The sequence below is a fragment of the Colletotrichum siamense genome (assembly GCF_013390195.1).
Source record: "Colletotrichum siamense strain Cg363 chromosome Unknown KSG_Cg363_contig01, whole genome shotgun sequence".
Taxonomy (NCBI): domain Eukaryota; kingdom Fungi; phylum Ascomycota; class Sordariomycetes; order Glomerellales; family Glomerellaceae; genus Colletotrichum; species Colletotrichum siamense.
The window spans coordinates 7,239,921-7,265,617 of NW_023501014.1; the positions used below are offsets into that span (position 1 = coordinate 7,239,921).

Genomic DNA, 25,697 nt, shown 5'->3' on the forward strand with positions numbered 1-25,697 from the left:
CGCGTTTCGGGAACGATGGTTCCTTCGCAGTTCCAAAACAGTTTATGGGTACTCGGGCCTTCTGGCTTCCATTCTTTACGTTCCCACTCGACTGCACAGCCGCACAGCACGAATTGCAGTGCTGTTCCCGCTGCCCGGCGAGCGGACGAATCAGAGGCCGAAGGACTCTGAGCAAGGGAATTTTTCCACGGGGGATTGGGCAGCGCCAGCGAGGTACGAAGCGGGTAGAAGGGGCACCTGGACGGCTGTGGCGGAGCCGGAGAATATGTGGGGTCACCACTGAGGCTTGCAGCTGGGTGCTGGGTGCTAGGTGTAAAGACACTGGAGTGCTGGACGGGCAAGGGCGGGGCATGTTGACGTACGTAACACAGCATGCACTGCACGCCGCTTTACTTGCTACGACTTGCTTGCTGAATGAGGGGCGCTGTGCGCATGCTCTACCTTACTACCTAGGCAAGGTTGAACCGCCAATCCTGCAGACGCTCTCTTTTCTAATCAACACTAACCAGGCTTCAACCTTTCTCTCGACGGCGGGACCCTGTCTTGCGTATATACTCTTCGGCCTCTCTCTTTTTACTCACTTTTCCCAAGCATCTCGTCTGATAGCCATTCCATCAGCTCGTTCCTACAGCTTGCCGCGATCCTTCCGGAAGGTTGCGCTCCCTCTGCCTCGATTCACGTGGGCGGGCGCTTAGCTTCGTTTCCTTGACCGGTGTTTCTCTGGGCGGTGACAGTGTCTTTGATTCATCATATAGCCAAGGCGGACGGGTGACGGGACAAGGACTGAGACTCAGCCCACTTGACCTCGCACACCCTACCCTCGCCGCCCTAGTCAACGGCAGCCTGATCCGAGGCCTGGCCTTCTCTTTATCTAGCCAACCCACCCTTCTCGAACGTCAAACCCACGGGAAAGAAGCTTTCCTTTTTGGCGAGCGTTACAAATCCAGCATCGAGCCAACCTGTTTTGATTTTTCGCGAGCCGCCGGCTGTCAATCCCGCAACCATGCTCGACGAAAACCTCCCGACCTTCCACTTTCGCCCCTCCTCGGACAACCCCTCCAACACAGTCCTCTACTTCACCCACCAGGGATCTGAACTCACGCCGCACTACCTGCTCAAGCGCGCCGACCCTGCAAATCCCGTTGCTCGCAACAAGTACGCCTCTGCCCTTACCGACATCGCCTCCCAGCAGATCATCTACGCCGAGGTCCTCGTCGAGCCGGAATGGACACAACCAACACTCTCCACGGCGGAGGTCCGCGCCCAGGGCGGCCAGCCCGCACCGCCGCAGCCCATCCTCCCAGACCAGGTCACTCTACAGCTGTATAACCCGGACTCGCAGGTGGTTATCAAGACGAAGGCCGGCAGTTGGGGCAAGAGCGACAGCTGGGAGTTTGAGATGCCCGAGCAAACATTCCGCGAGCCCAGCGCGAGCATGATCGACCGCTCCTCCGACGACCCTCCCGTCAGCGACACCGTGCCCAAGGTCGTCTTCCGCTGGAAGCGCGACGGAAGGTTAAGCAGGGACATGACATGCTACATGGTTGGCAAGAGCGTGGCCGGCAAGAAGAGCAAGGAGCCGGACATCACCGTCGCCATGTACAAGGACAAGAAGAACGAGAGCGCCGTGACAATCTACGAGCCCAACCTCCAGCGGGTAGACGTCGAGGACCGCAAGGGCCTGGACATCGTCCTCCTGCTCGGCGCCGAGGTCCTGCGCGACCTCTTCCTCAACCCCAGGCAAAACGTCTTCAACCTCACCGCAGTCCCGCCTCCAATCTCAGGCCGCAGAAAGAACTCCAAACCCCCGCCACCGCAGCCGGCCCCTATGGCCCCCGTGGCCTCCATGTCCGGCGCGATCGGCAACAAGCCCGCCTCGCCGCCGGCAGCACAACCCATGAATAACGGGCCCCCGCGTGCAAACGCCCGCCAGCAGTGGGAGATTGATAACGAGACGAAGCGCCTGCAGGCCATGGTGGCCGAGGAGCAGCGCCAGGCCCGCGAGCGCGAGCGCCGAGACGCCGAAGAAGCGAAGCGCATCACCAAGATGCTCGAGAAAGAGGACAAGGAGCGCCGGCGGAAGGAGGCCGAGATCGAGAGGGAGACGGAGCGGCTGAGGAGACTGTACGGCGTCCCGCCCGCCGCGCCGGGCCCAGGTCCAGGCCTGCCGCCGCGGCACCAGCCTCCTCCGGGAAGCTCCGGGGGCTCGTGGCACGTAGCGCCCGCGCAGCCGCCGAGGCCGTCCAGCGCGGGGCCGTATAACCAGGGTCAGCCGGGGACGAGCGCTTACCGGCCTCCGCAGGTGCACTTTGCGCCGACACCGACAATGTCGTCGGCGGCGCCGCCCCAACAACAGCAGCAGCAGGCACCACCGCAGCAGCAGCAGGGCGGCCGGGGTAAGCTACCGAACCTGGTTTCGGGACTGCTCCAGGGCCCGTACGGGAACACGGCTGCCAGCGTCAGCAACTTCTTTCATAGGGACCGCGCCGAGGAGGAGAGGAAGTCGAAGATTGCCAAAAAGCGGAGTGTGCATTTCTAAAGCGTGATGGCACGTGGGGGGAAAGCATAGGGCATTTCATGTGTGTATGTAAGGCGTTCGAAGGGGGTCTCATTGTCACGCGTAGGCATTTTTGGTTTCTTTGGAGGGATATACCATGGGTTTAGCTGGATGCATAGAGTTACGAATTCATGATGAGCATTTCAACTAGTCGAGTGTCGTGCCGTTGAGTGCTAACGAGTTGGATGACATATTCTGCTGGACTGCCGGTTCAGACAGATTGGTATGGAACGTCTACTTGTCGAGGTAGCTGGCCAGTGAAGAAAGACCGGCATAGGACGATGAACCCGCTACATCGGCCTAGGGGACAGCTCAGTTCTTCTACTTAAGTGAGGTCCATCATGCCCCTACACCACCTCTTACTCGAGCAAAATAGTGCCGCCCTGAGTTTCGCTACCCTGGTCTTGACATATGATCACGCCTGCCTCTATAATGTAGTCGAGGGGTCCGAAGGAAATCAGAGAGACTAATATAGCATCCATCAAATGTATTGGATTTGTATCCCATGCGAATACTTCGATGTTGCTGGAGATGGTGGACGAGAAAGTCTTCAAGGCGAGCCTCGTTGCTTCGATAAGGGAACTAGATCATGGACAAATTGCAATGAGTGGCACCGATAGGTAAAACATATTTTCACAGCGTGGATTGTCGCCCCATTCTCCTGTGGCTGGGCTGGTGGTATCAGAAGACATTTATACGCCGACCATCTAATCATATGCCATCGCGGCTGCCACGTTCTCACGCCCATGAGCTCGACATCAGCGCGTCTATAAAAGATGACGCGGCAGATACCAGACAACGTTCTTCAATGTTTTCTGCGGATAGAACTCTGAGAAAGTCTCACGTCTCAACTATGAACTCCTCCATGGCATGCAGCGGTCGTGATGTCAGCGAGATGGGTATGACCAGCTAGGTTTATTCCTTGGTATTACTCTTAGGATGCCGGAGATGAGCCAGAAAGCCGTTCTTTGCCCTATTTTGAGAAAAAACGTCTTATGGCTATGGGTTTGGGTCAAACGCTGTGAAGAGACCTCAAAACCGTGGTCAACTACGAGTTCAACTAAGCACGGGCGAGACGAATTACTCTTCGTTGGCATTCTTCGAGAACAGTTTGATCATAAGACATTTAAGCATCAAGGACTGGTATCCTCGAACGTCATTAATAGAGAGCGGACCGTCCACTTGCTGGGAAGCCTGCGCAGGTCCCCAGTGGCTACCATCGACCGCTTATATAGGGCCGCTCACCTGTCTACCTTGACTTACATCAGCCAAATGATGGTCTCGCAGTGAGGAATCAGATTGCTTGAGTACTCGTCAAATGTTGACACTTTATTCAATAAGTGTTCTTTCTGCCCACTAAAATGAGTTGACTGTTAACCATGACTTTGACGTGATGAATACGAGGGAGATAAGGGAAGAAAGTGATGGACCACACCAGAGAAGGCACCTGGACAAAGGTGGTCTGTGCTCACCAAAAACCAACGTCATACCCGGCGAAACCTTCTTCCTATGTACAGCGCACGGACCATCACAATCACGCTAGCTACCAAAAATTCTCATGATGGGTCCAACCAATGCTATCTCTGGCAGCTTTGATGAACCTCTACTTGGCCAACTTCAAGCTCACCCACCCAACGACACCGACCTCGTCCGCTCCCTCGACGACTACTTCCTCGCCAACGAATTCGACTGCGACACCCAGCGTCTGCTCTCGATCCTCAGTTGGAAAAAGGCTCTCCGCCAAGGTCACCACCAGCAAGCGAACCTAGGACGACTCCAGAAGCTCGGTCTCCTCGCTTCCTACCCCGTCGGCTTCGACTTTCGTCTCCATACGCCCCCGGGACACATCCGCGATCGAAACCTCGAGATCCTCGCGGCCGACTCTAGCGCACCCAATCTTTCGTCGCAGAAACACACAGCAACCGCCAAAATGGTCCAACTCACCGAGGTCGAGGACGAGCACTTCCAGGGCGCCCAGGCCGGGCCCATCGAGGACGATGCCGACTTCACTGACACCGGTACGTTTTGCGCCGTTTTTGGAGGCTGACTTGGCGGGACATTTTTTTCCCCCTCGAGTCGGCCTGCCCACTACGTCACAATCCTACTAACCCACCCCGCCAGACTCCGAAATCTCCGCCGACAGCGACTTCGACCCTACCGACGAAAGCCTCGCTGAGCGCCTGTATGCTCTCAAGGACATGATCCCCCCGACCACCCGCGGCTGGGTCCAGAGCAAGGTCAACTTCGGAGTCAGCGCCGTCCAGAACACGTGGTACTACGGCTCCCGCACCGTCTGGGTCGTCTGCGCCACCGCCCTCATGATCGGTGTGCCTCTGGCCACCTGCTGGGCCGAGGACCAGCAGATCGAGGGCATGGAGCGCGAGTTCCGCATGCGCGAGGCTGGCGGCGAGCTCTTGACCGCCGGCGGCGACGGCAAGGACGGCGAGCAAAGCACCGCTGACATGCTTGGTGCCCACCTCGACCGCGCTGAGGCCAAGCCTGCGCTGTAAAAAACCAGAAAACCAACGATAAAAAAAAAGGAAGGGACGCTGTTACGAATACCTTACGGGAAGGAAAAGAGAATTTCCCGGGCCTGATGCTTCTACACAGAAGGGTCTGGCTGGCTGGGGAAAACGAGAGGAACGACTGCGCTACGCCGGGATCTGTACGATTACCACCCGCTCCTACTCGGACACGAACTCGCGGGTTTTCATTTTTAATCTCTGCGCCTGTCGAACAACACAAACACTGTACATCAGACACCGAAAACTCTCTCACACCAACAACACACACTCTCAACACCTAACGGAACTTTTGCATGCATTGCGGTCATGGATGGGGTGGCAGGAAGGGGTTTTTCCCTGCCCTTTTGCTTGTACTATAGGACGTTCATGAAGGGCCACGAGTCGGGGAAAAGGCCGATTGCAATCATGACCAATTCTAATACCCACATGGTTCCCTGATGATGTGACGTGGATAACAAATCGAGACACACAGAGTCAGCCGCCGGTGATGACTGTGTAAGTAGGGATTTTCCATGCCACATTCGTCTATAAATTTCCTACTTTTGGGTTGCGGTCAGCGAGCCGGCCGGCACGATTAAATTTTGATTTTCAACTGTTCACTTTTACGTGCCCGAATGGTAACACAGAGTTTTTGGCAACCTCTGACCAAAGTCCTGAGCAAGTCCTGAGCAGTAAAAAGCCGCGACAGTCAAGCGGTACCAGGAGTAAACACCACAATACGCCGCAGACGGAGAAGGACAGCGAGGGAATGGGCGCATTGGGCGCCTGTGGCTGACTTTGTGGACCCTGTCGAACACTTCACAGTCTTTGGCCGCGCGTGAGTGTTGCAGAATAACGGAGGCGGAACTTGAATATACCATTCCGCCATATTCCATGCCTCACTTGGATTGCCGAGACCAAATCTTGGGCTGTGAGATCAACTTTTATAACCACGCCAGGCGAGCATTGGGCCTGTTACCCAAGCGGCGGGCATCAAGGTGCCAGCTTGGTGTTTGTATTGTAGAGGAAAGTTCTGACTGTATATAATCACCATCCCGCTGTCTTGAAACTCATCTGGCAAGGCGACCATTTGAAGCTTGGCCAACTGATTTCACTGGTATTTCACCACTCCCAAGTCCTTCATCGAGTCACGCGGTAACTAGAGATCGAAACCACATCAGGAACTGCAATCTTCCACGTGAGGCATTAGTCGCCGAAGGATACGTCAGTTATACTTGGACAACGAGGCAAACCACCGCCGACCAGCAGATACGATTCGCTGTCTCGCGACTTTCCTGTTGCGCAAGATTTTTTTTGCCCTACCTCCGTCTCTTTGCGGACTAAGACAAGGCCACGATCTGGAACCAACCAAATTCGTTGTTGTTCAGAAGAAAAGTTGAAAACTTCACTGCCTCGATGTATTTATATGGAATATTGCGGCCGTCACGACTTCAAGAGATCTGGATACGAGACCTCTTTGGCCCACCATTCTCTCTCTACGAACACTTGCCAAATATGCAAGTGTTGACAACACAAATATCGTGCTCAAATTGTACTCTTATCAAGACTCATTCAACAAGGTGTCACCAACGGCATTGACTCAAGACTCGACGAAGCACAGACAACCCCCAGGACCCCGGTCCGCCTACCTACCCTTTTCCGAACATCCCATGCAAACCCTCCGGGATCGGCCCCATCGGCCCGCTCCGTGACTCTTTCGCCTCGGAACCACCGTGATCCACAATCTTCAACCTCTCCGGATCCCAAGCAAGAAAAAGGCCTCAAAAACCTCACACCGCACGACACACGCCGCTCCTTTTCATATAACAGGTGGAAAAACAGAACCGTCAGCGGCGTCGCCTGGTTCTGATCTAGTAGCCGGTGCTCAGACTCTTATCGGACAGCAGGGTTGTGTGTGACCAGTGGGGCATAGTCAGAAGTCGCACAGACAATCTTCTACACCGGAGGCGCTCGCTGCGTTGCGGATAAGTCGCGCGCTTCTACGACGACGCGCCGTGAACGCAAACATGCCGAGCTCCAAGACTGCAGCAGATATGGACTTTAAAGCACTTCCCAAGATCGAGGTAGTGACATCAAGCTTACCCTGCCCCGCTCATCTTGGCGATGTGGACTAACACGTACTTACCCAGCTCCATGCCCATCTGACGGGCAGTGTAAGCCGTCGCACGCTCCACGAGATATGGGCCGTGAAGAAGGCGGCGGGGGAAACCGATCTGGAAGACCCCCTCGTCGTCATGCCGGAGGATAAACACGACTATAATCTGACAACGTAACTTACCCACCGGGTCCTCCGTCGATGAGCCTCACTGACTGTGTACCTAGGTTCTTCCCTCTCTTCTCATCATACATCTACAACCTCATCACAACCCCAGAAACTCTCCGCACGGCAACCCTCTCTGTATTGAAGGACTTCCACGCAGACGGCGTGACGTACCTAGAGCTGCGGACCACGCCCCGCTCCCTCCCGTCCCCAACGCCGCAGCCGCCGTCAGTCTACGTCTCCACGATCCTCTCAGCGATAGCCGAGTTCGAGTCGGCGCACCCCGGCCCGCAGACCATGCGCACGCGTCTGATCCTCTCCGTCGACAGACGACACACGCCCGCGCAGGCGGACGAGACGGTGCGTCTCGCGGCGCAGTTTCGCGACCAGGGCGTCGTCGGGGTGGACCTCTGCGGCGACCCCGCGGCGCGGTGCCACGGCGTGGACGGGCAGGACAACATCTCCATCTTCCGCGGTGCCTTCGCGGAGGCCAAGCGGCTGGGCCTGGGGCTCACGATCCACTTCGGCGAGGCGGAGTGCTCCGGACACCCCGACGAGCTGGCGGAGATCCTGTCGTGGGAGCCCGGAAGGTTGGGGCATGTTATACACCTCGGGGAGGACGTGAAGAAGGAAATCACGGCGAAGAAGATTGGGTTGGAGCTGTGCCTTAGCTGTAACGTCCACGCCGGGATGGTCACGGGCGGCTTTGAGGGGCACCATTTCGGGGAGTGGTGGGGTGTCGAGGGGAGCGTGATTTCGCTGGGCGTAAGTTTCTGCTGCTGTTCTTTTACCCTGGTTGCGGGCTCGCAAAGACGGGGCTCGTGTGTGCGGATGAAAAGAAATGTTTTTGCTAACGTGGTAAACAGACAGACGATGTGGGTGTTTTTGGCAGCCCGTTATCGAACGAGTACAGGCTGGTGGCTGAGCATTTCAACCTGTCTCGAGATGAGGTTTGCGCACTCGCCCGACGGGGCATTGGCTCCATCTTTGGCGGAGACGCTGAGAAGCAGCGCCTTCAAGACGTCATGTGGTGAACGATTGATGACGAAAGCATGCCTATACAATTGTCAAATAGAAGATAAGGTCAAGGTCAAAGTCGGCTTCCTCCGGCGGTTGATCTGCACATACAAACTACCACTTCGGCCACGTAACTTCAACGTGGAGGCTTTTGAGTTATCGTTTGGACCCCTCGTTCCCGGGAAAATAGCGGGAACGTCGAACACTCCGGTCCCGAGTCCGGCGGGGAGACTTTACGGCCCCACGCGAGCGGGGTCGGGGCTTCGGCCGTGTCCCATATCGGGGGTTCCCTCTAAACTGGCTTATACGTACTTAGAACCGTCTCGTCTTTGGAGAGATTAGATTCGGCGCTGCTCAGGCAGAAAGCTCGTGACGTCGAAGTAACAAGAAAAGTCAACGAGCGAAGATCCCAAACATCTGTCGAAGGAGGAGGTGACGGGCAAAGTAGCAAATGACTGGCGATTGAATTTCTCCGCTGCTTTTGGAGGCTAGCTGACAGTGATCAAGTGATCAACACAAACAGACATTGTATGTATCTGGCCCAGTCGTTGCAATGGATCAATGGCGCGTTGCTTTGAGATGATGTGCCGATTAGCCGTCTTGCGTGTACGGTTGTGCGAGTTCAGCCGAGGATTTTGGATTGATTTCAAAGATATCCTCGTGCAGATGTCTGCCTCTGTCAAAGTGCACCACGACTGGAGGCTAACTGAATGGCTTTCGAGGGTATATCGCTGCAAGTCAAAGCGAGATCGTATCGCCGAATCGGGCAAGTCACTAAAAATAAACAAGGACATCCGATCCTCTGATGCCGAGAGGTTGACTTTTCCTAGGAGCATTATTGTGATATTGACATGCTTCTCCGGTCTCGAGGTCGCGGACGCTGGCTGTGATATGGCACGTATGCAGGAAACATGGGCGGCTTTTCCGGATACAACATCCACATTGGGGACAGTCGCCACCCTTTCTGCAGAAGGGTTGCAGAGGGTTTGGGCTAGTTAGCATATCCCAAAAACTCTGGTTGGGAGATCTGGTTGATGGCGAACGGTAGATGGTTCCCGCTAAGTTGGATCAAGCGTTTGCCCAACAGACAAGGACGTGCCAAGCTGCCAGGAGGGTCCCTCGCCCTGTACTCTTGCTGCAGACGTGCCCCAGACCTTGACTGATCTGGCGGTAGGGCTAAGAAACGGGCAGGTGTCTCGCCTGCTGCAGCCTTGAGGCTTCGTGTGTGCTCCCTTGGCGGGAGTGTGTATCGTCTTAATACTGCCTCGGCCCTGTGAAAGAGGGGTTGGTCGAGGCATAGCAACATGGCAACGGGCTGGCGCGTTGATTTGGCGCAAGCCGCGGACGTCCTGCAGGGAACATTAAGTGTGCCAACATTATCTTAGTGGTAATGGGGTTGTGATGATATTCGTCTCCGTTCCGTCGTTGAGACGACACACGCACCCAAACGAGGTCCGTGATGGTCAATGTGTCTCCCGAGAGGCTACCAAGACCTCGATCCTCAAGGGATGTTCCCATATCAGAATGTGAAACGATAAACATGAGGCGAGCGGTAGTCAAAAGCATCCCGAGTAGTAAAGAGGGGGTTGGGTTGGAGGAAGTGAAGGGGCAATGACGATGGTGAGTGCTATCAATCAATGCAGTAGTTGGTAGACGACATAAACCAAGCAGCGAGCGGATTCACATCCGCAATCCCGAGAGGACAATAATCTCTGGAGACCGTGCGCTTCCCGCAAGGTAGGCGGGATACAGATATGCGTCGTTGTTGATGACGGTTGACAGCCAAGTAGTTTGCAATCTTCTTGGATTGTCTGCCCAGTCACCGGGCTAAATTTCCGTCTGCTTTCTCCCATCGGGCATTACGCAATGACCAACAGGTCTGTCATCACGTAAGTTCGCACCCCAAGGAGAGTGCGGAGTTTGGGGTGAAATCTCCGACTCGGAGCTGATGAACATGGTTGAGAAATATAGTTGAAGGACAACTGACTTGTTTGGCAGTGACGTTATTCGCTACCGGTGGACGAAAGATTCACACTGCAGTCGTGGCAGTGGCAGACGCAAGTGCACAACAGATGTCCCCTTTTCATCCTCTTTTCCCCCCCCTTGCGTCGGGAGTTAGCAAGATGTACCGAGATCCAGACGCCATGCCAGCAAGCGCCATTGTGCATTGACGGGAACTAGCCAGCCCATTTTCGGCCTGGGATTACTTTTAGCTGGACACTGGGCTGCCGGCTTGCGACACAGTGTGGGCTTGACTAATCGCCGCTCGTTGATTTGGACCTCGTCCTTCCCCGGCAGAGGCATGTAGTTGTATTAGCGTACAGCCAATCCTCCATCAGGCTCTCACAGGCTTTGCCCCAGCAGGCAGGTTTGTTCCGCTGGCTAGCTGGTACGAAGTAGATATGGCCGGACCAGGATGGTGATCCCTGAGTTCGCCATGTCGCATAGTATTGCTTCGTGGTAGTGATACTGTCGTCTGCGTCTTCGTTGGGACGGCGTAGTCTGGCTCGAACTGTCGGAACAACGTCCCTGAGTGACGCGAACAAACATCGGGAGCCAGAGGTTTCCTATGCGACACAAGGAGCCGTGGCATGCCACAAGCTTACACGTAAGTTCGTGAGAGGTACTGGTGTAGCCATTGTCCAAAGTTGAAGGGCAACGGAAAGCGACAGCGACGGTGTTCCCATGGAACTCTGGGCGCGGAACGGCACCGAGTGGCAAGGTCGGGCACCGAATGACCGATATCTTGGGAAGGGAAGGGGAGGTCCATGTCGCATGATTGCATCGACAAATATCATTTTGTCTGAAGTATTGGCGTGTAGCAAGGTCTCTTTGTGTCATTGTGCGCTCTCTTCAGACGAATTGTAGATGTGATACTCCTCCAATTGATGCAGCCATTTCGCTGCCGACGGGCGCCGACGCCGAGTATTCTGGGAATGCCTCTGTATGTGCCTTTCAAGATGCGAGTGCCGATTACGCCGTGACGAGGACCAGTTTCGGGTGGCCGCGGGGGCATGGGGATGTTCTTTTGCCATTGATATCGTAGCTTCTGCCGCTGCCGCTGCCGCTCGCCGAAGCCAAGGGCTGTCCAACCGTCATGCATATAGGTGGGTTAGTCGTCGAGGTGGCGAAGTGGAAGAAAGGGTCGTGAAGCCGCCAGCGCCGAATACAGTTCCTTTCGTGGCTGGTCTCTCGACAAAGATGCCATCATCGGCATGGGTAGTGAGCCTAGCCAAGCCCGACGCATGCAAGTCTGACTTGTAGACTGGAGGAAGAAGCAATGATGGAAGCTTGGGGCTTGTGAGGGCACCGGCTGGGGAGGGAGCTAAAGAGCTTGGACCGTCCGCCACATCAAGTCTGCGTACACATTCGTGAAAGAAGCAAGCCTGACCTGACATGAGACATGAGACTGACAACCTCGATCCTGGCACACAAAGCCTTCGGCGTTGTAAATTGAGCCGTCGGACTTTATTTGTACTGTGAAAGTGTTTGGCGGACGACTGTGTGGTTGGATTCAAGATGTTTGGATACTTCGGGGGCCATCTCCGCAGAGAGTGGGATAGGGCAGGGCTTGAGATGAAATCGGGCAAATGGGATGATGAAAGCTGCGTATGGCGGAAAGGCAAACAAGATGGAGGGTTGGATGGTCTGAGGTGGGTGTTCTGAATGTGTATCGAGATGGGTAGTTCGCCCAATGACCAGTGGCTCGATGCCGGACCCTGGCTGACATTGGCTAGCGGGGGCGCGTGTCCAGTCTCGTCCTGGTCGTTTCCCGTCCTTGTGCAGCGGCAGTGAAGCTCGTGGATGTCACTACTCGAGAACTCTTTTTTTGTTTGCCCATATGTTTGCTTGCTTGCTTATTTGCTAGGCGGCCGTCAAGTTGAACTTGGTTTGCACTTGGGCCACGAGCTCGTCCTGGCCATCGCCCTCGTCCTTGCTAGGCAGGGGGATTTGATCGCCCAGGTCACCATTTTTGGCCAAGGTTTCTCGGTTGGTCCGCCGAAAAGTTTGGCAACCAGACGGACGTCGGCATCAACACCATCAAGACGAAGACGAGACGTCATGCCAGTTGTTGTTGGCTGCTCTCTTTTGGCCACCGTCCACAGGATGGCCATGAGTTAGGTAGCATGGCGTGGGAGGCTTCAGTCTTTGGTTTGGCGTGCTTATCTAGCAACCCGACTGCTTGCTGCGTGTGGACGACAGGCTGGTATTCGCAGAAACGTTGGGTTTGTGATTGCTGATCCTTTTCGATGGGAAGTCAAGGGCAGCAGAGCGGGCGTCGCATCGAGGTCCAGGTTGATGGGATGTTCTGTTCTATCGGATTGCCAGTGCCGGGCCATTCGCACGCAAGCAACATGAGGTGAGACGTATGCGTAGCAAGAATGATGATGGAATTTGGATTCCAAAAGTTTCTTTTTGTCGGTTTTCAGCTCCGCAGCCTGGAGGTGCGGATGACATGACCGCAATGTGCGACGTGAAGACGGCGGAGGTGTCGTCTGGCTGGCTGGCTGCCAAGCCAGAACGCAGGCAGATTCTGATGATGAAGTCCCGGCTGGAAGTCTGATCAACGAAAATGAGGCAAAGGCGGTCTTGAGAGACAGACCTGGAGACGGGACCACTGAAGCACAGACCATGAAGCAGCGGGTGCTCAGGTGGAGCTGGCCGGGGGAAGGCAAGAACGGGACCCGACACACTTGCACTGAGCATTGAGGGGCGGGGGGGGGGACATGGTTCGGCGCACACAACTGAGGTGAGGTCGGGTCGGTACCTGAGAGGCACTCTACAGGGACTAGTGCATGCATCCAATCTACTTTATGCCACTGTAATGCAGAAAAGGGGACCCGCAATGTGCAGAGTTGTCCCTCTGAAAATTTCAGTTCTCTCTAAAGGATGGTCTGTGCACTGAAGGCATCCACCACGTCTATTCGTACACTCCAGAGTGAGGTACCTGACGGTACCTCACGGAGCACCATTCGTGCAACGCTTTCTGACGATGTCCACGATGAAGCTGCGAATTATCGTTTAACGGTATCTGAGTATCAGGGTGCGGGCTACTCGTACAGATAAAAGCCAAAAAAGGAGCTTCTCCTCTTGCTGAGCCCTTTCAGGACCTGATAGACATCACCATCTATCCGTCTTTCCCGTGCCGCTTTCCCATCGAGAGATGGAGAGTGTTCCGTGTGACAGTCTACCCTTCCTCCAACCGGTCCTTGTTCTTGCCTTTTGCCAAGCAAGCCTTGAAGATGGAGGAGGGTGCCGGTGCGGCGGCTCCTACCTTACCTGGCCCCCTGCGATGCTAGTGCAGGTAAGGACGGATATCAGTTGCAGGTAATGTTTTACGGACAGGCCAATGATGCTTCATCCTCACCACTCTCTCGGAGTGCATGCGAGATGTTGCACTGTGCCGCCTTCCCATGTTGGTTCGGACTCATGTACAAGTACCCTGTCTGCGGTCCAAAACCGTCCGCCTCTCCCAAGGACGCCTCCTAGGTTAAGACTGGCATCTGCACCAAGAGTTATGTCAAACTTGAATCTGAAAGGCGTATCTTGGTCTGCTCCTGGCAATGATGCATCACATATAGCCAGCAAACACATCACAAGACAGGGTGAGGGAGACTTGGAAAACTCAATATCTCTGTCAGAGTCCCTGTGCGCTGTAGCTAGGCCATGGACAGGCACCAAAGGGGACGCGAGCTTCTTCCAACTTCGCCCCAAGCGCAAACTGAAAGATGAGGCGCAGTGTCAGTCGGTGACAGCGTCGTGGTCATCGCTTCTGGTGTCCTGTATGTGTATCTGTTGTAAAGCAGGACGGGATAGGTCAGATATTTATCATTTCAGCCGACCCCAAGTCCGAGCCTCAGATGTCCCAAACCCTTTCCCTGCTAGAGGTAATGCACTCCCTCTCCTCTCCTCTCCAACCATTGATACAGGTGTTCTGCCAGCAGCATGCACAGCAAGCAAGCAAGCAACTGACGATGGTGGTCTTGCTTCAGTGTCGAGGTACCTCAGCGTACCGGACTGGACCCTGCTTCTTCGTCGCCCGACAAGCGCTTCCCTCCATGACCTTGTCCGCGTCTAGCGAAGAACCCACCTGGTTCAGGTTGTCCTGCCATCTGAGGCTGTATTTGTAAAGGCGGCAGCATCACATCGCATGTCTCGCCTCGAATCGCATCGCATCGCATCGCACCGCACCGGCAGACAAGGTGAAGATGCGGATGCGGGCGTCGCGATCTGGCTCTCCACCAGCCGTGGCTCTAAACGGATAGGAGCAGAGCGCTGGTACGGATAGGTAGCAGTGTGGACTGCAGGCGACGAATCATTGCAGATGGGTGGTGCTGGTTGCGCAGGACATGTCGTATGCTAAATTTCCGATCCTGACGCGAGATCGCCTAATTGATCACACGTCCAGCAAAGAAAGGCAAAAGCTGCCCTTGCTGGCTCAAGTTGCTGGTCCTCTTTCTTTTGCTTTTCGCCCGCCCCCTCCTCCCACCATCTCCGACATAAGGTAGCAGTGCATAGGAAGGCAGAAAGATGGGACGAGGCGGAGTGCGAGACCGACCTTGGATGTCTCTCTCTTGTTGGCGGGCAAAATGCTGTACCGAAGCAAGAGCTTGAGCGTTGGAGGCAAATGGAGGTGGGTTAAACCATTTTTAGGAGGGAGCTCAACCGTACGAGACGGCCGGAACTCCAACCAAGGTAGACTTTGAGGTGGTGGTGGTAGTTTTTTTGTTCCTCGGTCGGCGAACAGGCGACTACCTTACGCAGTAAAGGCGGCGGACACAGAGTCGCAATCGGCCCTGGCGTTAGTCTCCAAAGTGGCTCTTCTCTCCGGAGGAGGAGGAAGGGCCCCTTTCCTTCCGCCATTTCAGTGTGGGCGAGTGCGAATGGGAGACTGGACTGGGAAGTCTCTTTCTCTTGAAGAAGACGAGATATTAGGTACGTACCATGGTGTTAATTTCGAGATTGCTTGTACCTGACGGTTCCTGGCACCTGCCTCCCCCAGGCCCGGGGTCCTGCTCAGTTTCTGGCCGCGCGCACGCACGTCTGGTTCCAGAATCCACAGTTTCCCACCTTTTTCCCCACCAGGACAGGACACTGGACGGATACCGCTCAAGCAGCGCAGGTGCAGGGAAATAAAATAATACTGCAGCCCAGGCCCCACCTCCAAGCTGTTTCCTCGCCTGCACCCGGTCCGACCCTCACCTCAGAACGACATTCAATTCACAGACGCTCTCACGCTCACTCTCCCAGGCCTCACCCCGATATTGAACGCAGATTCGGGCACAGTTGCTCGTGAACAGAAGCTCGGATTCGCCGGACACTGCCATTAGCTATATTACAACGGCGGCCAAATACGTTACTCCAATTTACCACTTACGAAGCCGCTCTCTCGGGCTACGTCCAATACTGTTGCGTTCTGGCCTTGGACTTGAAGGCTGGACTACACCACGGATATTACGCCAACACTACCTTACCTGTACCAGGTCCAACACCACTGGCACACCCACACGCTCCTCCCACACACACTCATACTCACACTCACACACTCAAACCTGGCGGCGCACATAGCGTACCTCGGGCTAGTTCGAGGTACCTGGCGCTGCCGTGTACCGTACCAAGCCAGGTCCGACTCTACTGCCCACGGCGGCGTCGTCCATTCTGCTCCTGCTGCTCAAGCTACGGCTGCTGTGCCACCAATTGGTCGACGTGAGCTGCCCTGGCTGTGGCTCCCCCGTCTACAGCGGACTGGAAACCCTTCCCGGCCGACCAGCGTCCGACTCGGGTCGGCTCTTCTTTGAAGAGAGAACGCAACGCAATCCCGCCAGCCAAAACCCAGCCCAGCCCAGTCCAGATCCTGACCGGCCGCCCATTGAATTACCGCGTCCGTTTCCCTCGTGGGACGTCCTCGGCGCGCTGCGGACTTTGTGGAAAACACAAGAAGAGGACCCTGGAAAAGAGGCGGAAAAGACAAATAGGACCCTTTGATCAAAGACGACGCAGCTGGCATTCGGCAAGTTTGCGACATCGCCTCCTTTGGGCGCGCGGTCTTGTCCGCTCAGATACCTATGATTACGGCGGTACCGTACTCTTGTTATTGCTAGGTAAGTCGATCCCGCGTCCACTCTCCCCTTTTTGGGTTGCTTCCCCCGGTACTTGGCCGCGTCTCGTCATATCCTCGGGACAAAGAACTGGGACTGGTGACGGGGCTCTCTGTTAGCTGCCGTCACCGACTTGTCCGTCTGCTGTCCCTGAGAGTCTCTTGGGTTCCTGAGTCTCTGGGCCCCGAGAGTGTTCTGCCAGCAGTTCTTTTGATGCCTTTTTGCCGCCTGCCGCCTGTCTGCCTGTCTGTCTGTCTGTCTTGTCCGCGTGGTTACACACCGTCGGCCCCTTCGCCGTCATTCGGGCCTTGCAGCCCGCTAATTACATATCCGTCTCGTATGTACCTGACTTCGTACCTGTTCCGCCTGTCTTGGGGGCTGCGCTGCTTCCATTGTCCAAGCCGGCGATTGCCTCCATCTGCACTTGCATTTGCGTCTGCGCCAGTCTCGCAGCAGTGTCGTCAATCGCGCTCAGTCCCTCTCACAGTCCTCCTATTGGGCGTCTTCGAATTGTTCTTGCTGCGCCATCGCTGCGTTCCACACACTTTCCATGCAGGTGTAGCAACTTCATCTGACCTCCCAACGCCAGGGCTCACCACCTTGACTTACCTAGCACACCTGGGAGACGCTTCCCAGTCGCTAGCAGCCAGATTCTCTTAGCAGGCCTCCCGCCCCCCCCCCCCCCCCCCCCCCCCCCCACTATCAGAACGACTGCACTAGGTAGGTACGAATACCTACTACAGTCTGCAGCTGCTCCAGCTGCCGCCCCCGTTCGTAGGATAGATACCTGCTCCAGGGTCGACCGATCGCTGCGTACGGGTTCTCTCCACCAAGCATCACCAAGAGCAGCCCGAGAGAAGAACGGCACCAGGCGACCTCCTTTCCTCCCCCGCCCATTGTGCCCCGGCCACGAAATCAGGTCACCCCCAATCACAGCCTTGTCCGGGTTCAGGTCCATACCACCTTACCCAGCAAGCGCAACGAAGATATACGCCAGGGGAGGGGAATAGGACAGAAGAAAAACAGACGATCAAGCGAGAGCTCTGAAGGAAAGAGAGAAAGAAGCTGCAGCGCGCCCGAGTGAAGGAAAGAAGGGACCCACCTCGCTCGCTCGACACGGCGTCCGCCCCGGCCCTTGGTCTCTCCCCCCCTCTGGTCCTGGCTCCATCCTTCCTTCCCTACCCTGCCCTGTCCCTCCTTCCCTGTCTATTCTGTCCCGTCGACTCCATTCTTTCTCTCTCTCCCCTTCGGCCAACCAACCAATCCTTCTTCTCCCCCAGCCCAGCAGTCAGTCGGTGTCCCATCAGTCAGCCAGCCCAACCCAGCCAGCCGTGCCTTCCTTGCCTTTTCCTTAGCACCTCGCGCCTTTCCGATTGCGCTGTTCTCGTTAGTGCCACCACCTTTGCTGTTAGTGTTGCGTTGCTCCTTCCGACTGCAACTGCGACTGCGACTGCTGCCAGCCTGCCACTGCCACTGCCGCTTCCCCTTCCTTCCCTCACCTTACCCGACTGCTGCTGCTCCTGCTGCTACTGCCGCTGCTACTGCTACTGCTGCCCACGCCCACCTTACGCTACCACGTAAGGTAACCAAGCAGCACCCATCCATCCAGCCAGCTCTGCTGCCCATCTCTCTCCTGTTCCTGTTCCTGCCTCCTGCACACTACTCCTGCCCTGCCCTGTCTTGTCCACCCGACTACTGGGTTTTCTGCATAAGGCCCCTCCCCAGCCAGGTACCACCCACCAGGCCACCTTCTCGCAGACACGGCAGGTACCTGCGACCACTCTCGCTCTCTCCTGCTGCTCGCTCTTAATTCAACACCCCCCAGACGGCCATCATTTCCTTTCGACCCTGCTGTTTTACTGGTCCGCGCAAAGCAACCCCCCCTGGAGCTTGCATTCCCCTTCCATCTGGAACTGGACAACCACCACACACCTCTCTTTCCTCCCTCTCCACCGGCTCCCGCTCAATTTCAATTCCAACCCTCAACCCTCATCCAACGACAGTCGACCGACACCACCTCCTCCTTTCCGACCCGTCCGTCCTCCTCGTCCACCAACCACCACACCACCCTCCGACATCACCGTCGCCCTCTCCTTTCATCAGCAGCCGTCCCTCTCTCCCGCCATCCCATTGATCGAGGCCGATAGTCCACGACGATGAACTCTCAAAGCCAAAACGATGTGTCGCCCGAGGCGATGCAGGCGCGCATCCAGCAAGCGCGACGCGAGGCTGAGACACTCAAGGATAGGATCAAGCGGAAGAAGGATGAGCTCGCCGACACAACTCGTGAGTTCAATCAATCATTCATTCAATCGACGACGGCGGCGACGACCACCGACCACAAAGCCCCCGACCCGTCGCCTTAATTGCCCCCCGACCACCCGTCGTGAAGATGCTGACAATTCGTCCCCTGAATAACAGTCCGCACCGTTGCCCAGCAGGCCCACGAGCCGATCCCCAAGAACCAGCTGATGAAGGCAAAGCGCACGCTCAAGGGTCACTTGGCCAAGATTTACGCCATGCACTGGTCGACCGACAGAAGACATCTCGTCTCCGCTTCGCAAGACGGAAAGCTCATCATCTGGGATGCCTACACGACGAACAAGGTCCACGCGATTCCCCTACGCTCCTCCTGGGTCATGACCTGCGCCTACGCCCCCAGCGGTAACTACGTGGCTTGCGGTGGTCTCGACAACATTTGCTCCATCTACAACCTCAACCAACAGAGAGAGGGTCCTACGCGCGTCGCGAGGGAGCTGTCTGGCCATGCCGGATACCTATCGTGCTGTCGATTCATCAACGATCGGAGTATCCTTACCTCATCAGGTGATATGACTTGCATGAAGTGGGATATCGAAACGGGTCAAAAGGTCATCGAATTCGCCGACCATCTCGGCGATGTCATGAGCATCAGCCTCAACCCGACCAACTCCAACACATTCATTTCCGGTGCTTGCGACGCCTTTGCTAAGCTGTGGGATATCCGTGCCGGCAAGGCCGTCCAGACATTCGCTGGCCACGAGTCCGACATCAACGCCATCCAGTTCTTCCCCGACGGCCACTCCTTCGTTACCGGCTCCGACGACGCGACATGCCGACTTTTCGACATTCGTGCCGACCGAGAATTGAACCTTTACGGCGTAAGTACCGCCAGCAGCATCTCGTCTGATTGGCACTACAGACCGCTAACTCGATTGACAGTCGGAATCTATCCTGTGCGGCATCACCTCCGTGGCGACCTCGGTTTCTGGGCGGTTGTTGTTTGCTGGCTATGACGACTTTGAGTGCAAGGTATGCTCCTGAATTCCGAACGCACTTTCAGCATCAAGGACCGATTACTAATTCTTGGGCAGGTTTGGGACGTAACACGCGGTGAAAAGGTTGGCTCGCTCGTCGGCCACGAGAACAGAGTCAGCTGCTTGGGCGTTAGCAACGACGGCATCAGCTTGTGCACAGGATCGTGGGATTCTCTCGTATGTTGTTCCCTACACGCCTATCGACACGACCGTACTGACTGCTTTCCCTAGCTGAAAATCTGGGCATACTAAATCAACCACCCGACCCCGACAATGACGAAGTCCTGTCTGGATATACCGGTTCCAGTACGCGCGAAACCATTTTAATCTTCTGTCGAGTGGTTATTTGGCCTACTTAATTTTCGAAACCCTGATGCCGCCTTTTTCTAATCCGCGAGTACTGGCGCATTCAGGACGAAGTCACGAAACACCTGCTCATACCAAAGCTCACTTTTCATCGTCTACCAAATCCAGCTGGAGCCGCCCGTTTACCGGCATGGGCGGCTGTAGGAACTATACAGGGTCTCTTTTTTTTCCTTTGCCATGCGCCAGCCATCACCCATCGTCCTCGATTCTTTTGCACCATAGTTTTTTTGGCCTCATTCTAGCACCTGATTGTTAGATTGGGCGGTTGTAACACATTGTTGGTTCTCCCACATGTGGCCTTTCCCGAGTCATGTATGCTTCACATCTCCCACAACGTCTGCTACCGGATCCGGATACGACAGGATCGCCAAGGAGGGAACGGAATCGAGGCATTTTGATACCCCCACCAAAATCCAACCCTACACGCATAGACAAGCAAAGCACACGATTCCGACATCGACCTTTCTCCCACGACGGCTCAAGGCGGATAGGGCTGCACTCTTCTTTTTTGTTGCAGCAGGAGTTTTCTATACCACCGACAACAGGATTTTCTCCAGTCCGATAATTCTCTCGTCGCCGTTGCGTTCACCCACAAAAATACGCGTCTCATCTCTCGATCCCGCCTTTCCTTTCGTCATATTTCCTCGATTGTCCGGTGGTATTGGTCTGATAGACGAAAGCGCCAAGTGTAACCGCCACGCGACGCGAAGCCGAAGCTTAGTAGAGGTGGAGCTGGTCCGCCTCGTAGAAGAAAGGAGTGAAAACAGGCTTTGAGGGAGAGGGCTGGGTGGTTTGTTTGTGGCGGCGAGCTGTCATTTTCCTATACACGTCGGAAGGGAAGGGGAGTTGGTTTCGTGTGTAAACGGATGTCGATCCCTTTTGGAGCTTCCCTACCGAGGGGGCTTGTTTGTTTGGATGGGCGAAAACACGGAGAAAACCGAAAAGGAGAGAGAAGGGACGACGGCCGCTTACGGAACGAGAAATGCGTGGAACGGAGGATGGAGGTGATGAAGTTGTTTTCCTGCGTGGACGCCTGCCTCAAGCCTTCCCTCTTATACCTACTTACTGCCTGTACTATAGTTCGCGCTCAATGCTCGTTCATCCTCTGTTCAAGCCTATTGGCGGCTACATTGTTTTTGATGTGACATGGTGTACTGCGCCTGGCAGTTGATCTGTCATCCAATCCCAGCTAATCAGACATAGGAGCCGGCGAGACGACGACCACGAGACCACCACAACTATTATAACCAATTCTCGACTGGAGCTGGAAGCTGCGGGCCAGTCGATTTAATCGTCAACATCACCACAGCGTGAGATTCGGATCGTCAAAGCAGGCCGGTGTTGGGGTGGGAACCACGAAGAGATGGATTCCGGCATCGGTGCGGCGTCTTGCTGCATCCAGGATGCCCATCGAAGGCCGGATGTCACACTCAACCTTCACCAAAGACGGTACTCCAAAGACGACCCCAAAAAAAAGCATGCGAGCACGCGACTTGGACTTTTCGGCTTAACGCGCGGCACACGCCCCCTGTCCTTGAGAGCTGGCTGGCGATTTCCAGCCAACAATTACATCGGATGCATAGAGCTGGCACATGAATCAACAAACGAACGCAGATAAGCAACAGCACGGGCAAGAGGATGATGGACAAGCAGCGAACCAATTGCCAGCTGTGAAGGAGGGCTAGAACGGGCAAAGGGAAGAGTGAAAAAAAGCCAACGCAGCGTCTGAAGTTGATACGCATGAGTATACGTCTCGCCGGTGCTTCTCTAAGTTCGCGGCAGTGCCTGGTGGGGAAGATTTCCCAAAAGGCGATCTTTGGGGTTGTTGCCAACCTTCAGACGCAGGAGAGGACGACAATTGGTCTTGATCCCACCTGATTTGTCGGATGCTTCCATTCGCGATGGCTGGAGAAGAGTCGTCAAATCATGAATGAACCGGGGAAAAAGGATACGATGGGAGGGAAGAATGATCCGGAAAGTCCAGCCGGGCTGGTGTGCCCGCCACGAGGGTAAGGGTTAGGAACGGCTGACGTGGTTGGATGGCGGAGATGCCAGCGGCAGTGAGGAAACGGTAAATCCAAAATCTTCTTTTCCAAACCCCATTGAAGATTGTGCGATTTGTATGGGTGGGAAGAGGAGGGTGGACGGGCCATGGCGTGAGGTTCGTCTCTTCCTGCCGCCTTTGCCACGTGAAGCCAACCGACATTCACAGACCACGTGAAGAACAGGCCATTTGGACTTTGGTTTGCGCGTTACCGTTCGTCTAAGGGTTGCCGCTCTGCGTTTGGTTTTCCCGGTTCCGTCGGCAGGAGGGGAGGGAAGCGTGCATTGTGGCCTGAGAAGATGGGTGAGGGTGGGAAGGAAGACGGGGTTCTTGAGTCAGGCTCGTTCCTCGCTGGGTGGTCCAATTGGGAAACGGCAATGAGGCTCGGCTTGGTGGTATGGCTTCGCGTGCGATGCGGTGATGTGATGATTGACTTCTTCCATGCGGCTCGAACCCCCAGTCTTGCACCTTCTCGAAGGTTGCTATGATGGGTTAGGAAGGTTTCCTCCGGGTCACAGACAACGGCAGCCAGGCGCAGGCAATCGATAATCAGGTCCCAGTGCTATTTAAGTAGCGGCGCTCTAATGGATCGCAAGGGATCGGCCGTGTGGTTGCAGGTTGTTGCATGTTGTCTGGCTAAGCTTTGACGCGGTTCAAGACCTAAGCAAGTTAGCACAGCTAAAAGAGGGGGAAGACTTCGTGGCTGGCGCCGCAGGTTTGGGTTACGGTTGTGAAGCTTGATGCACCTACCACTGCACTGACCCTGGCAGCCACGAGGCTTCGTTGGATGATAGGTTGGCTGAGACGTTGCGCGACGTATTATCGTCAGTTTGTGCTGTCATCTTGCATAGCGGACGCAGAGCAACATGAATCTTCCCTCGATCCGGTATGCCGCATAGCGATGGTGATATAGAAACGTGCTTGACAGAAGTATGTATCTTGCCAACACACGTGGCGCGTGGAATGCGAACCTGATCTTTACCGCCTCTCAATGTTGGATGGATCAAGACGTTCGAGGGCATGGAGGGCTCCTCGAGCGGTATTATAGACTCTGCGGTTGGACTTGGATATGAGAGCGCAGCGGCATAGTGCCGACGCAAATCACGATATGCAGACTGCAGTCGTGCGAGAGCGCACTAAGCACATCCAGTAGACGGACGGACGTACCACACGAATGGACGGCAAAGAGAGTTGTGATGGCGGTGTGTTTGCATTCGATTGCTTCTCACGATAGCAACCGATCAAATCGCGACGATGCATATTTGCCAAGGGAATTTGAGTAGTCCGTAGTCCGGCCAAGGTTTCCCATGACTTGTTCCACGCAGCTTTCTTTCTCTATTTTGTCCTTCGTCCTTGAAAGTTTCGTTTACATCGTTTCTGTCATGGTGTGTTCGTGGGAGTGAAACGGAGTCATGAAACGTGGGATGGTGTATCCCAAAATGTAGTCGGTAACTATTCACACGAGTCCCCGCCTATGGAACTGGCGGATACTTCGTCCAAGGTCCGTTTCGAGTGCGCATCTGGACTTGGCAGCCTTTAGTCGGGACTGCTAGATACGACTCTGGAAAGTATGAGTTGTGGAGGCCTGCAGTGAGCGAGTCGTGCTTCTCTTCGTGTTCAGACGATGACTCAGCCCCACGTGAAGCGGTGATGTGTTGTGTTGTGGCTCTCGGCACCGGCTGCGTCTACCGACGGTGAATAATCGTAAGGGGGCATGAAACGGCGTACCCGGGGGTGGAGAGAGTGACTCGCATTGTGAATGCCTGTGGAGTAGACGACGTCGTTTGTCCATGCGAATGGGTGGGAGACAACTTTGCACGAGAAGACGTCGCATAACGGTAGCCATGTTTGTGTAAGTCTCGTGTCATAATTCGATGATAGTTGTGAGAACTTCGCGAACGATGCCAGAAACGTTTTGGTGAGGACGCCGATCGAAAACCGAGATAGTGGTACGTCTGAGAGTGCTGCTTTGCAACGGCGAACGACGCTCAAGGAACGCTTTGGACGACAGCTGACACAGTCGGCTTCCGCACTTGAGGAAGCAGTTAAGCAGTTGAGGAATTACTTCAAGCAGGCGGGCGCGTTATGATCATACCCCGGATTGGCGATGGACGATGGGCAAAATGTCTGCCTGTCGTCTTTTCATACTTGGCCGCATTGACAGAGCACCGACTAAGGCGGTCACACGACGGCCTGGCCGTGTCCTCCTTAGCCATGGCTGGAGAAGCAAACACACCAACGGTGACTTTCGGATGATCAAACCGGGCTAATTATGACGGTAAGCGCATGTCATTGTCAGAGAGTTTTGGAGCTGATGATGAGACCGCTGTGCCATGTTTCGGGGGCCTTGTTGTTTGGCAAACAGGGTGGTGGAGGATCGATGATGCCGGTACGTCACGAGACTTGGTGTCGTGATCTGACACTCGGGAGCGGTAAAGCATCTTCCCAGTCGATGTGAAGCGTTGCGGCTCGGGCGATCCGCGACTTGAGGTGCAGCAGGGGAGGGCATCGTGGGGTCGGAGAATGTCGTGAGTTCCCCAGGATCGATCGATGAAGTGGTTCCATTGAGGGATGTAGTCGGTGATTCGGCCATCCGTGTGTTGTTTTCTGACGAAAGGCATGAGGCCAGATGGGGACGGCAACAGAAGCCGTTGGTGTTCCAGCCCCAGCTTTCGCTCTCGCTCCAGCAACAAGGCCGGGACTTCCATGATGCGTAGAAGATTCGATGCAGGTGTCACGGGGTACCGAGATGGGAAACATGAATTTGTGTTCTCAGATTCGAATGCACGATTGTGGTGTAACCCGAGACCTAGACCTGAAGTGTCATTGTCTAGACTTGCAACACCTTGTGCAAGCACCCGAAGCGTCGTCTTGGCCCGGCGCCGCGAACAGGGACAGGTCCCTCCAGGGCAATCTGGAGTTTGATACACAAACGGAAGGTGAGGACGTCACTGCCGGGCAGCCACAGATCTCGCAGCGGCCTGCTGGGAAAGAACAATAGTAACGGCCTTTTGTTGTTGCCATTTGGGGAGACACCAGCGAATGATGCAGGGTCCTCCCGCACTGGCGTAGATGCCGTGGCCGGGCCCAACGGAGAGGCGGAGGGAGAGAAGAGGGCGCCTCGTGGGTCACTAACCGAAATAGGACACTAGGCCAGAGGCAGGGGATGTGCAAATGCAAGTGCAAAGTGCAAGTGCGAATGTAAATTAAATGCTTTATGTGAGGAAAGGAGAGGTGACGCAGCAGGACCGAACCTTCCAGGTATGGTTATGGGTGATGTATACTGGACAATATGCATACGTAAGGTAGCATTTCGGGTTGTGGAAGGGACCTCTAAACAGACAGAAGGCAGGAAGGAATTGAAGTAACATGGGAGATAAAGTAAACAATGGAAAGACAGAAGGTGAGGTGAGATCAGTTGGAAGCAAGTACGCCGTAATACGAAACAGACATAAGCACGTAAGATGGTAGAAAATGACGCAGCTGCCACCCCAAAAGCAAAAGGAGAAAAGCTCAAAGTCAATTGAGCCTAC

At 55.2% G+C, this 25,697-nt stretch overlaps 4 protein-coding genes across 4 annotated transcripts; all 4 read left to right on the plus strand.

Moving 5' to 3' along the window:
- Positions 1-1,003: 1,003 nt before the first annotated feature.
- Positions 1,004-2,539, plus strand: CGCS363_v001830 (uncharacterized protein; the record flags this gene model as incomplete). The annotated part of the gene is made up of 1 exon (XM_036633679.1): positions 1,004-2,539. The coding sequence occupies one exon, from the start codon at positions 1,004-1,006 to the stop codon at positions 2,537-2,539; it is 1,536 nt and encodes a 511-aa protein (XP_036501363.1).
- Positions 2,540-4,118: 1,579 nt separating this feature from the next.
- On the plus strand, positions 4,119-5,067 carry tom22 (Mitochondrial import receptor subunit tom22; the record flags this gene model as incomplete). The annotated part of the gene is made up of 2 exons (XM_036633680.1): positions 4,119-4,575; positions 4,679-5,067. 2 exons carry the CDS (start codon positions 4,119-4,121, stop codon positions 5,065-5,067), a joined length of 846 nt encoding a protein of 281 aa, XP_036501364.1.
- Positions 5,068-7,088: 2,021 nt separating this feature from the next.
- adal (Adenosine deaminase-like protein) lies at positions 7,089-8,376 on the plus strand (the record flags this gene model as incomplete). The annotated part of the gene is made up of 4 exons (XM_036633681.1): positions 7,089-7,145; positions 7,212-7,351; positions 7,405-8,107; positions 8,209-8,376. 4 exons carry the CDS (start codon positions 7,089-7,091, stop codon positions 8,374-8,376), a joined length of 1,068 nt encoding a protein of 355 aa, XP_036501365.1.
- A 10,238-nt stretch (positions 8,377-18,614) lies between these two features.
- GB-1 (Guanine nucleotide-binding protein subunit beta) lies at positions 18,615-20,006 on the plus strand (the record flags this gene model as incomplete). Its single annotated transcript, XM_036633682.1, has 5 exons — positions 18,615-18,744; positions 18,880-19,598; positions 19,660-19,749; positions 19,812-19,931; positions 19,986-20,006. The coding sequence occupies 5 exons, from the start codon at positions 18,615-18,617 to the stop codon at positions 20,004-20,006; spliced, it is 1,080 nt and encodes a 359-aa protein (XP_036501366.1).
- Positions 20,007-25,697: the final 5,691 nt, after the last annotated feature.